This window comes from Ovis canadensis, chromosome 2 (genome assembly GCF_042477335.2).
Source record: "Ovis canadensis isolate MfBH-ARS-UI-01 breed Bighorn chromosome 2, ARS-UI_OviCan_v2, whole genome shotgun sequence".
Classification (NCBI taxonomy): domain Eukaryota; kingdom Metazoa; phylum Chordata; class Mammalia; order Artiodactyla; family Bovidae; genus Ovis; species Ovis canadensis.
In genome coordinates this window covers 216,956,557-216,969,296 of record NC_091246.1, presented here as the reverse complement: position 1 = coordinate 216,969,296, position 12,740 = coordinate 216,956,557, and the positions used below count along the sequence as shown (strand labels likewise).

The following is a 12,740-nucleotide window of genomic DNA, read 5'->3' as shown; positions in this document are numbered from 1 at the left end:
TTATCATTATTAGTTCATTCAATGTGGTCAATGTCCTCCTCCATAATTGGGCCAGCTCTAAACATTTAGAAAGAGACAATTTTTCTCTTTCTTTAGATAGTGTCAGGAGGTAAGTGAGAGAGAGAGGGAGCTTATCACCTCAAGTCACATAAAATTGTCAGTTTATTTTAGAGCAAGTCCTTTCCCTTTTCTGACCCAGCCCTCCAAGAAGTCCAGTGTGAAGAGGCACCTTCTTCCTCTGGCTCTGAGTTGGGCGTGCAGGTGGGCTCGTAGCAAGCCTCCTGGGTGATAGGGATGGCAGTGATGAGGCTGGCTTCTCGACCAAGACGCTTCTTCTCTTCCTCCTGTTGCAAGTTCTTTAAGATGTGTTCTGCCCTTTGATGGGAGCGGGATACAGCCCGGGCTGAAAAGGATTTCTATGGAGACATGAAGGCAAGTTTGTTTACTAGCAACTCTTCTGCATGGTCACAGACAAGAGCGGTCTACTGAATGACACAGATGTGGCACTTTGTTCTCAGGAAATGTTTTTAGGGCGTCGTGATCCAGTTTCAGGTTATTTGTTTCTTTTTCTACCAAGTTTCCAGGCTCTGTATAACTAAGCTATTCTTTTTCATTCAGTCTGAATAATTCTTCAAAGATGTTCATAATTTCTAGAAACAGTTTTTTTTTTTCACTTTTAAGACAGAAGATCAATGATTCACTCTTTAAACACTGACATCAAAGAAACATTTTTAATACTCTCTTTCTTACCAAAATTTCTTGAGCCGGTTTTAAATGAAGGACATTTATTTTGTAGGGTTAATAAAAGAGAAAGTCAGAACCATGGGAAAGAGGAGGAAAGAGATCTATCTCTCATACAAGCAATTGATTTTGAGATTTATTTCATTTTTGTATCTTATGTATCTACCACACTGTAAATACTATTTAGAAATATTAATATTAAATAATATTAACAATATATAATAATAAATATTCATAGAAATACAGTGGCACACTATAAGTACTTAGCAATATTTGTAGAAACAAAGCAACTGAATGGAAATTATGAGTTGGTAGTGTTACTAAGGTTGAATGTAAAACCTGATTCTGTTTACCAGCAGCAAAAGCATAATAGATAAGAAACAATAAAGGAGACAGATTCACTCTGCAAAGTGGTCATTCTGCTTGTCTTAATCATGGTGCTTATGCTGAGACAAATTCCAAGAGCTCTAGGGATAAAGCCATTGGTGTCAGAACAGGGAAGTGGTCTTTGACATTCTCTACTACCAGTTTGATGTCTATGTACAGTAGCAATTCTACATCTCCTTGTTGGCCCATGGTCTGTAGGATTTAAGAGACAGACAAGCGGTGTTGATCACTCTTCTGAAGGACTATAGTTATTAAAGCTCCCTTTATGCAAAGTCTTAACATAAGGCTAAAGGTTTTCTATAATGAATGACATAACAGCAATTAAGGCATTGATGGGCCACATGGCAATTCATTCTCAGAGTCAGGGGTCAAGCTGGTTGATTATAATAAGATAAGGTGAGAATTGTGGAATAAAGAAAAGAGAACTAAATATAGAATCAGAGGACTTGGCTTGAAATTCACTGTGAACTTGGGAGAGAGGATGGATTTGACTCTAATGATTCCATCACATATATGGGAGAAAACCTAAAGATCTTTATATCAGTGGTTCAGATGCTGAAGTTACTACATATATGAGGAAGAACCAAGTGTGCCTTTATCTTTGGCACAAAACCATGAGATATGAAGGTAATATATGCAGAATTAAAAATATTCTTATGGGTAATGAATTCAAATAAACAGTTCTCCAAAGGAAACTACAAAAGGCTAGAAAATATATGTGACACCAAAAATATTCAACCTCACTTTATATATTCAAGAAACTTTTTAATGACGTGTGAATAAGAAAGCCAATACCTTTGTTTGTTTGTTTGTTTGTTTTGCTGTTCAACATGGCATTAAAAGATAACACTAGTTAATTTGAATAAGGAAGATGCTTTCCCATTCTGTTGTATGAGAGTAAAATGGTACAACTGTCCTGGGAATATTTTGGGAGATCTATCAAAAATCTTTAATTTTCACATATTGATTGCCCTAAATCTCATGGGAAACTATGCAAGGAAATAATCATGAATTTGTGTATAGAGATATGTTCTTTATTTTTTTATTTACTTTCCAAAATATTCTACATTACTCTTGAAATTTAGAAAAATGCTATGTAACATGTGAAAAAGGCATATTTTGAAGATTCATTTTTTTAAAAGGGCACATATTCTTGGTTCTTGTTTATAAATAGACTGTGTTCTAAAGTTAACTGTTTACTAATTACATTACATAGAGCAGTGATAAGTTAGAACAGGATGCCCTGAGGTCTCTGAGTAATGTTTGTGATGATGATACTGATGATCAACAAGGTAAAGAACAGACTAAGGTCCAAATAAGGAAAATAAGAGCAGCCAACCCAGTTCTTTTTCTTATTCATCCAGGGTCAATATCGTTCACTTTTGGATAGTGTGCTGTGCCATGCTTAGTCGCTCAGTTATGTCTGACTTTTTGCGACCCCATGGACTATAGCCCACCAGGCTTGTGTGTCCATGGAGATTCTCCAGGCAAGAATACTGAAGTGGGTTGCCATGCCCTTCTCCAGGTGATCTTCCCAACCCAGGGATCGAACCCAGATCTCCTGCATTGCAAGCAGATTCTTTACTGTCTGAGCTACCAGGGAAGCACCTTGGATAGTGTATATAGGTTAGATAAATTGTTCTGTAATAAAGAGCAGCAAAAGTGCTACCTTGGGCTACGAAATCAGTGCCTAATTGTTTTAATAGCTTTATAAGGCAGCTGCTGCTTTGAATTATAGAACAAATTGTCTTGACTTGCAGGTCTGCAAATGCTCACCCCAGAAGTTAGTTCCCTCTATTCTATTTCAGAAGAACTAAAGAACTTTTGTGGCTGTTCTTCTGTGTTATTATATTCTGATGACAAGAACACATTGTCTCTCACACTCATTGCTCTTCTCTCTTACAAGTACACCATGCAACCTGGAACCTGAAGATACGAGAAAGGAAGAGTCCGTTACTCACAGACTGGTCTTCATTAATGGGGTCCTGGACACTCCCGCTGCACTGAGGGACCCAGGGAGGGTCAAACATCGGGACAGATGGCATTCCGAGCACTGGTGATGGCAGGGTGAAATTTATACTGGGAGGTGGGATCTGTTAGTTGATACCAAAGGAATGAAGTAAGATGGGAAATAAACTAAATTGAGTCTGAAGTAAAATCATGAAATAATCTTACAGAGCACAGGCTGTTACAAAGCACACGATGAATGTCTCTGGGCCTCAGTTTACCCATTAATAAAATGAAGGGTTTCAACTGTATGATCTCTATTTGTGTTAATTACCCCATCCTCCAAAAACATATGTGTATATATAGTGAAATATCTGCAAGTTTTATGTGCTTACCTCTGGGGATGGTACTGTGATCTTGAGGTTTATAGAAACTTGATTTTCTTACTTTACCTTTCTGTATATTTTAATCTTTTTAAGAACAAGAATTCATTCATATTGGAGTTAGGTTTACTTATAAAACCGAAGAAGGGGAAAAAAGAAGCATCTCTTGGGCCATACACTGTGGATTTGAAGTTGCAGGATTGAACTGAACCTTGGGTTGGGTTTGCTAATCTAATTCCCGTGTGAGAAGTGTGCGCGTGTGTGCGCACGCGCATGCTCAGTCATATCGGACTCTTTGCAACTCTATGGACTGTAGCCCGCAGGCTCCTCTGTCCATGGGATTATCCCAGAAGTATCCCTCACCTTAAAAATCTGCTGTGCTCCCTCTTCCATCCGGGGCCAGACCTGATAGCGAAACCTCCAAAGTGTGTGGAACTTAAGGACGGCGTTCAGTCTCTGCACAGTCTCTGGATGGTGAAACTCTGACGTCAGCATATCGGACACAGCCTCGGGGACTTTCACCGCACACAGCAGGAACATGGCCGCTAAAGACAGTCAACAATCCATCAGCTACACATCTTTTAAGCTGTATGATTCCTGGGGATGAGGGGAAGGAGGAAACTGCCTCTGTCTCTTGAAAACGACTACTGAGCTATACAGCCAGGCCACCAGCACTAGCCAAAGAAAACCCTGTTTCAGCCCCTGGAAACCAGGCACCATCCTTTGTACCACCCACAATCTTCTAATATCTGGTGTGAGGGCAGTGCCAGCACGACATTGCAGTAATCTCTTTTTAAGCAACGTTTCCCTTGGCTCACAGTGAAAAGTGAATGTCAGAGGAAGCTAATGAAAAAAGGAAACTACATGCTGAAATAGCCTTTTTAGGAAATGTCTAGAGTCCTCTCAGAGTAACCCTAGGATGGTACATAAAAATGTCCATTAAAGTTACATGTTATATTAACAATAAAATTCAAAAGGTAGACTCTATTAGAAATGTCTACCCTTCCAAGAGGTAGAATAGATGGAGAAACCAACAGAGAATTTATGAAACATAATATCATTGTTGTTTTTTAATTTGGGGAAAGCCAAATACTAGGAAGAGAAAGGTCATTCCATGGTAAGTTACAAAGTCAATGAATAATGAGAAAAAAAAAGAGTATACTCTATAGCATAGAGAAGCCAGTGTCAATTGTAAAAATATTATTTAAAATTTCCCTTGTACTTTCCCCCACATCCTCAAGACACGCTCAGCCAATTCTTAGGATAACCGAGGCTGTCACGGCTCTGAAACTGATCTTGGCCAAGTCCCTTAACTTCTTAGTCTGTGTTTCTCTATTGGTAAAACATGAATAATGATGATGATGATGATGATGATGGTGTAGCTGCCTCCAAATGTCTTGTTAGAAAAAAATAAAATATGAAAAGGTGCTTTGTGACATCAAAAGTACTATATATGCATGGTTTATAGAAGGTTTCCTGGGAAATTTAAAAATTGCCACCTCTGAGAAAGAGGACTGGGAATCATGGAATAGAGGATGACAGTTTTAAATTTCATATACTTTTACATTATTTGAATTTTTACTATGTATTTTTCAATGAAAGTAACCATACAAAACTAAAGGAATATGCACAAGAAGTGGAAAATGATGAAGAACCAGATTTTTGCCTCTATCATTTACTAGCTACATGGCTTTGGACACATCACTTAAATTTTAGACATTTGTTTCAATATTGTAATTTGAGCACAGAACATGACTTACCTAAGATTTAATAAAATTAACGATGGTAGTTCATGGTCAATCTGGGAAATCACAACATACACAAAAGAACCTTTTGTGAAATACACTGAAGATGTAGGTTCTTGGGGAAATCATTGTAAGTTTTAACATCCTGGGAGAGACATGCTGCCTTTGTGCAGCCTACACAGGAACATGAAAAGTGTATACAGAGAGCCTAGGCCTGTTTCCCTTTAGTGCACAGCTCTGTTTGGCGGTCCAGCCACTGCTACCAATGTGACCTCAGCGTGAAGATGGAATGAATGTGCCTCGCTCTTGTTGAGACACTGGGATGAATGGCAGCGGGACCGGGGTCCTGGGTGGCCTAACTTTACCTGCCGCCCCTGCCATATGCTCATCCATGCTGAGCAGGAGCTCCCAGGCAGCTGGCTGGATGTCCCCATACATCTCCTCTGTCAGAATTGGTGCAGCCTTGATCAGTAGAGATAAGGGAGCAGGCGACAGGCTCATCACCTGCAGAAAGATGGAAATGATGTCTTAAAACCATCGAAGACACTGGCTGTTGTCCTCCTCTTGAAAGCTAAGTGTCACTTCTCTCTCCGCTTTCCTTAAATGACCTTAAAATACTTTTTAAAGTGGGAACATAGCTGGCATGATGTATAGTAAGTAAGCTTTATAGTTGATGTATAATTGTCCCAAATCATATTATTTTATAACACTTTCACCACAAAAGTAATTTGTAACCACCTACGGAATAAACTGTAGAATAAGTACAGCTCTCTGAGAAAAAAGGACTTTAGTCAGTAAATCTTTGTGTTAAAAGTCCTGGTGGACCTTCACAGCATCTTATTTTTCTTCCTATTAGGAATGACTTCCACTGAAAGCTGTGAGCAGCCTCTAATTTATAAAGGAGTTCCATTCAGAAAGTTAGTTTTCCAAGCCAGTGAACTTGGATGGTATTTCTCCTTCAAAATATTATACAGTGCGGTTATTAGTCCAGGTTAGCCCACAAAACACTATTTAATTCATTATTATAAGTAATTGAGGTAAAAAAATGTCAATTTGGGGCAAGCCTGTCTTTAGCCATCATTTAAAACACTTTCTAGAAAAACATGAAAATTTTTTCTCTCTTCCCCTGGAAAATATATGATTTAGAGTTTAGGTTGTAATAACAAAATAACTTTGTGAAGCCCTGGATAAGTAGGTAAGTGTACTATCTCTTTTAATTCATGCAATGATCCTTTGAGATGGGTCCAGCGTTGCTGCTGCTGCTAAGTCACTTCAGTCGTGTCCAACTCTGTGCGACCCCATAGACAGCAGCTCACCAGGCTCCCCTGTCCCTGGGATTCTCCAGGCAAGAACACTGGAATGGGTTGCCATTTCCTTCTCCAATGTATCAAAGTGAAAAGTGAAAGTGAAGTCGCTCAGTTGTGTCCGACCCTCAGCGACCCCTCGGACTGCAGCCTTCCAGGCTCCTCCATCCATGGGATTTTCCAGGCAAGAGTACTGGAGTGGGGTGCCATTGCCTTCTCTGGGGTCCAGTGTTAAAAATCCCCATTTTAGAGATCAAGCAACTAAAACTGAGGGAAATTAACTTGCCCAAGGTCCCAGAGCCAGAGCAGCAGGTATAGGATCTGAACCCAGATTGTCTCATTCCAAGACCTGTGAGCATCACTGCCACACACTGGTGGGAAGCTGGCGCCACTAGAGTGGAAAGAGGCATGGTTCTAGCCAAGCTTCCTTGTCTTTATGGAAGTCGGCTGTCCAGCAAGAAGGGATTTTTTTCTTGCACACTTGGTAGCACTCTTTTTCACCAAATTAGAGGGGGCTGTTATGCCAACACTGTGCCAATTGGCATTGTATATCCCAAACTTTTGTTATTGTTGTTCAGTTGCTCAGTCACGTCCAGCTCTTTGCAACCCCATGGACTGCAGCACGCCAGGCTTCCCTGTCCTTCACTATCTCCTGGAGTTTGCTCAAACTCATATCCATGGAGTCAACGATGTCATCCAACCATCTCGTCTTCTGTTGCACCCTTCTCCTCCTCCCTTCAATCTTTCCCAGCACCAGGGACTTTTCCAAACTTTAGTCATAAGGATATCTGAAGTTCCCTCCCTATTCCTGCTTCATGAATGTTTTCAAACCATGTATTAATACCTGTAGTCTAATATATTTCAGCATTCCAGAGTCCTTCTTCCCCTCCAGGTTGGCATCTGAAACTCTCTTCTTCAGAGAAGGTGTCCTCAGGCATGATTTATCTGAGCACTGGAAAGAACATGAGATAGATGACAAAGAGTGTGGTGTACTCTTAAAAACCAGCAATGCGTTTTTTCCCCCAATTCTCCAGATAACCACTTCTAACGCAACAGATGATTTAAGGCCTTTTAATGGGTCTGCACTTTCTGAAAGCGATAAAAGCAGTTAAGTTTGTTATGAAAAGGGCACTTAGAGATGTTTAGCAACAAACTCCTCTTTTACCACTGAGGAGACCAGGATCCAGAGAGGTGGAGTAGCTTGCTGTGCTAATCGTTTTAGTAGTGTCCAACTCTGTGTGACCCTATGAACTATAGCCTGCCAGGCTCTTCTGTCCATGGGACTCTCCAGGCAAGAATATTAGAGTGGATTGCCATTCCCTTCTCCAGGATCTTCCCGATCCAGGGATCAAACTGGTGTGTCTTATGTCTAATCTGCACTGGCAGATGGGTTCTTTACCACTATAGCCACCTGTAAAGTCCGTAGAGTAGCTTGACCAAACTGCAGAGCTGGTTATTAGCAGAATAAGGAAAGGACAGGCCCTCCCGGCTTCCATTTCAGGGCTAATTATATTTCCACCAAGCTATTAAAAGCACAAATCTTTTAAAATATTATGAGTTAAAACCCACTCTCTCTAATAGTCCCTCTAAAGGGTTGGATGCTACAAGTCAATCAATTGGAAAATACTTCACAGGGAAGTGTTAGGAAGTGAAAGGTAAAAGACCCATTAAGGAAATATGAGTTCATAATCATCTATTATCCAGGTAAAGTGTTTTTTTAAAATCATATTTGTCTATATGAGACTGCAGCTCTTCTTTCAAACCATCCCCTCAACCAGGGTAAAATAGCCCTGACTCACTAGCACTCACACAGAGGAGACAATTTCTCCCCCTGACTCTGTACATGACAAGGAATGGAGTGGACAGAGCAGCTGGGAGGGTGGTCACTCTGATGTTGGCAGGCCTTTGTTTATTTATCCTGAGTCCTGATGTCTCCTATTTTTGCACTCCAGGCTATGCAAAAAGGGAATCCATCCCTTTGCACAGTATAAGGGCTCATTTGTTTTTCCAGTGCCATGTCAATGAAACACTCTCTCCCTCGATGCCAAGGGGAAAAAAAATGAACTCCTTAAGAATTTTTGAACAGAGCTTCACAGTGTTACAGATGGAAATATTTTGAAAGAAAAAGCAAAGCTGAAACTACATGCATGTTCCAAGAAAGTCTTTCAAAACTGACAAAAAGACCCTAGACAATGCATCTATTATGTGACTGGTATGGAATGAACTTTTAAATGAATCTACTTGGAAACAAACGAACCAGAGCTCTTGCTGCGTTTTCTAAAGATTAAAAAAAAAGTGGAGGCATATACTTGGGAACACATATCATTTGGGGAGAGAAATTCTGCATTGCTTCTTTTCCCCTTGTGAAAGTAAAAGCAATATATAATATAAATATTGTGCCAGTTTTATATAATTTTAAAGCTATTCTAAAATCATATATGGTGATTATTTTCCATATAAATGTAGCAATATATCTGATTTACTTTTTTAAAAGTCAAGGTATTAAAAAAGCAGCAACTTTCTGCTTTTATTCTATTTATAAAAATTATATGCAAATTGCAGAATACCTGGAAAATACAGAAAAACTATGAAGAAAGAAACCAAAATCTCCATAATACGCAACTCAGGGATGGTCATTGTTTGATTTCTTTCAGACTTTTGTCCCCTACACAGCAAAGCTGTGATGACACTATGTATGTGGCGCACAGTTTTGGTTTTAACTTTTTATTTTGTATTGGGGTATAGTCGGTGAACAATGTGATAGTTTCAAGTGAACAGTGAAGGGACTCAGCTATACGTACACATGTGTCCATTCTCTTCCAAACTCCCCTCCCATCCAGAATGAGTGCCACACAGTTTTAAACATGTCATTTCATTATAATATTATGATGATGATTTCCCCAGGTCATTACAGTTATTTTAAAATATGGTTTTTGAATTTTTAGAATATTTTATTGCTTTATCCTTTGGCTGGACATTTTGTCCTTTCAGGGTTATTTCTGAATAATACTTTTGATTAATTTATGGGAATTTTAACCAGGCAGATAAAGAAAAAATACTCAGAAGAAAAAGGACAAACATTTATGTTTCTCACACTCTGGGAGATGTAGACTTCTGTTTAATTCTGTCTGCTGGGGACAGAGGGTATAAGTCAAGCTTCTCAGGTAACAAATATGTAGTATCCCAGTACGCATGCTTAAGCATGGTGTGTTCTGCCAGCTTCAAGATAATTAGGATGTTTGTTATAGTGGAAAGGGAAGGGAATTGGAAAGGCTTTTACACTAGGCTGATGGGCTAATAACTCTCCTTGAGTGACTTGTTTGGGCCTAAAAGATAGATATTAAAGACGGGTACACATGTGAGGGGCATTTCAGTATATTACGTGAGGTTCCTGAAGTCCTATACTGATGTGACTCTGATTCAGACTAACAAAGTTATCATCAGTTGCTTTTTGATTTGGTAACTTGTTGTAGGAGACTAGTTTTGAAGGCATCTGTTGGTTATTAGTAGGGGTTTCCCAGGTGGCTCATTGTTAAAGAATCTGCCTGAAATGCAGGAGATGCAGGTTTAATTCCTGGGCCAGGAAGATCCCTTGGAGTAGGAAATGGTAACCCACTCTAGTATTCTTGCCTGGAAAATCCCATGGACAGAGGAGCCTGGCAGGCACAGTCCATGGAGTCAGAAAGAGTAGGACATGACTTAGTGAGTAAATAGCAACAAACAAATAACCTTTTATTTGCATGATGCATAATAAGTCACTTCAGTTGTGTCCAACTCTGTGACCCTATGGACCATAGCCCGACAGGCTCCACTGTCCATGGGATTCTCTAGGCAAATACTGGAGTGGGTTACCATTTCCTTCTCCAACCTTTTATTTACCTCTCCTTTTACACTGAAAGGAAAAAAATATTTTTTATCCACTCCCATTTCCATTAGCAACTACTAATTGAACATGTACTCTATTTAGAACATAGCATTAGACAAGATACAGATATATAGGAAAAATCAAAAAATTCTTTGGTGAATTTACCTTTTGGTGAAAGCAATATATAACAAGGTTAGAAGTGCACTAACCAGGCTAATGGAACGTACAGTGAGGCTTTGAGCACTGAAATGAAGATTAGCATATTGATCAGAGTTAGAAGGGTTACAAAATGTACTAGCTGCCACAAATATATTCTGCCATAAAAACTGATTAAAAAGGAAACGAGAATGAAATACCGATTGCTCTAAGTCTCGATTTTAATCAGAACCACTGCTTTTAGTCTTGATTTATGGCCTATTCTGTTTTCATTTGGGCTCTGGAAAAGTGCACATTGTTCATTTATGTGACAAATTCAGAACAGGCAAATGGAAACATCATGAGAAAATGAAAAGAGAAAGCTTGAATAGGAGGCTGGCATTTTGGAAATATAATGTTTATCACTGAAGACAATACATCTTTTCAGCTCTCCATTGGCATGACTAATTTAAATGTGTTAAGGTTAGGGAACATTTACCCTTGTTTTCTTTCCCTTTCCCTTTCAGAAATGTGGGGTTTCCCTTGTGGCTCAGACGGTAAAGAATCTGCCTGCAAGGTGGGTTCTACCCCTGGGTTGGGAAGATCCCCTGGAGAAGGGAACAGCTACCCACTCTAGTATTCTGGCCTAGAGAATTCCATGGACAGAGGAGCCTGGCAGGCTACAGTCCATGGGGTTGCAGAGAGTCAGACATGACTGAGCAACTTTCACTTACACTCACATTTTAGAAATGTGAGCAATCTGTAAGGTAACATTTTCTGCTGCTTCAGGCTGCTTTGTCCTGCATGGGCCAGAAGTGGAAGGCATTCATGAAACACCCTAGAACCCTAAAGCCCACTCGCTCATTCAATATTATTGTCCCTCTGCTATAGTGAGGTTCTCTGTTAGGTATTACACAGGATACAAAATGTGTAAGACTGCCTCAGTTATCGAGAAGTTTTATAATTAAGTGGCAGAAGATAAATAGGGATGTAAGTAGCCCCACTTTGCAGGCAGAGGGATCTTAAAAGCTCTCAGTGCTTTATCACAGGATAAAGACTAAAATCCTTCCCGCAGGCTCAGAGGACAAGAGCACAGATGACCGCAGTACATTAATGAGGCTGCACAAGCAAGCAGAGAGCAGGCCAGGTTGAACCTCATCCTCAGCCTTGGTGCTCCCTCTTCTCTCTGGTTGGAGAATTCTGTATTCAGTTAACATCTAGGCATCCTTCAGCCAAAACTCATCTGTCACTTCATTGGAGATACTGCTTTATCTCCCCCGATAAGTTCAAAGCCTCGTTCATAAGATCTCTCAGCACAGTTTTCTCCTTTATTGTGCTTATTGCTGCTGCAATTTTACACCAACTTAGGGATGCTTAGTTGATTAATTTCTGTCTCTCAGCTAGACTGGGTGCATCATACGAGGACAGTGCCATATCTCTGTGGCCATTATTATATCTAGCACACAGTATGGACTCAATATGGTCCAGAAAGTCTTTAAAATTTGTTGAATAGACATATGGATTGATGGATAAATTAATGAATGAATAATTGAATGAATAATATGAAAAGCAGAATAAAACACCATTATAGTTTAGAGGAAGAAGGGAAAGAAATGAAATTAATCATCCACCTGCAGTATGTCCTGTGGTGAACACTAGGGAGATCAGAAAAGGTTTCAAGGAGGAGGTGGCTTTTGAGTTGGATCTTGAAGGATGTTTGGGTTCAGCCATGTATAGGTTACAGGTGAAGATATGACTGGAGCAAAGGTATGGAAGTAAGAAATCTCAGCGTGTACATGATGAACAATAAACATTAGTTTGGTGTATTTTTATAATTTTCAACATATTTTATAGCTTTTCTTACATAGGTAAGGGAGTTTTTATAGGAAGGATAGCTTATCTAAATAAGTTTTCTTTGGATGTAGTATCATTTATGTTTGAGATACATATATGTACAAATATATATATGTTTATAGATAAGTATGTACACATATACATTTCAAACATAAATGACATGTCCATATATATGTATACATGTACAAGAATATATGCACATATATATTTTTCTTTTTATGTCATCATTTAGCAGTTTATGTAATTTTCCCACCTGATCTTCCCTTAGAATCCGTGTTTTCTGAATACTATGAGATGTAAGAGAGTTTAGTTGAAAAAGCCCTGACTTTGATAATCCATGTTCCTAAACTAAAGGCTAGCTGAATATGTTCTAAATATT

General features: G+C 39.3%; 1 protein-coding gene across 1 annotated transcript in view; it reads right to left on the bottom strand.

Annotated features, from left to right (window-relative positions):
* Positions 1-12,740, bottom strand: part of UNC80 (unc-80 homolog, NALCN channel complex subunit) — a 239,685-nt gene that overhangs the window by 73,137 nt on the left and 153,808 nt on the right. Inside the window, exons 31-35 of the mRNA XM_069573767.1 lie at positions 7,352-7,459; positions 5,569-5,707; positions 3,822-4,003; positions 3,090-3,221; positions 230-416 (exon numbers count right to left, since the gene is read on the bottom strand). Of these exons, the coding sequence (XP_069429868.1) occupies positions 230-416; positions 3,090-3,221; positions 3,822-4,003; positions 5,569-5,707; positions 7,352-7,459 (748 nt within the window). The remainder of the gene's footprint in view (positions 1-229; positions 417-3,089; positions 3,222-3,821; positions 4,004-5,568; positions 5,708-7,351; positions 7,460-12,740) is intronic.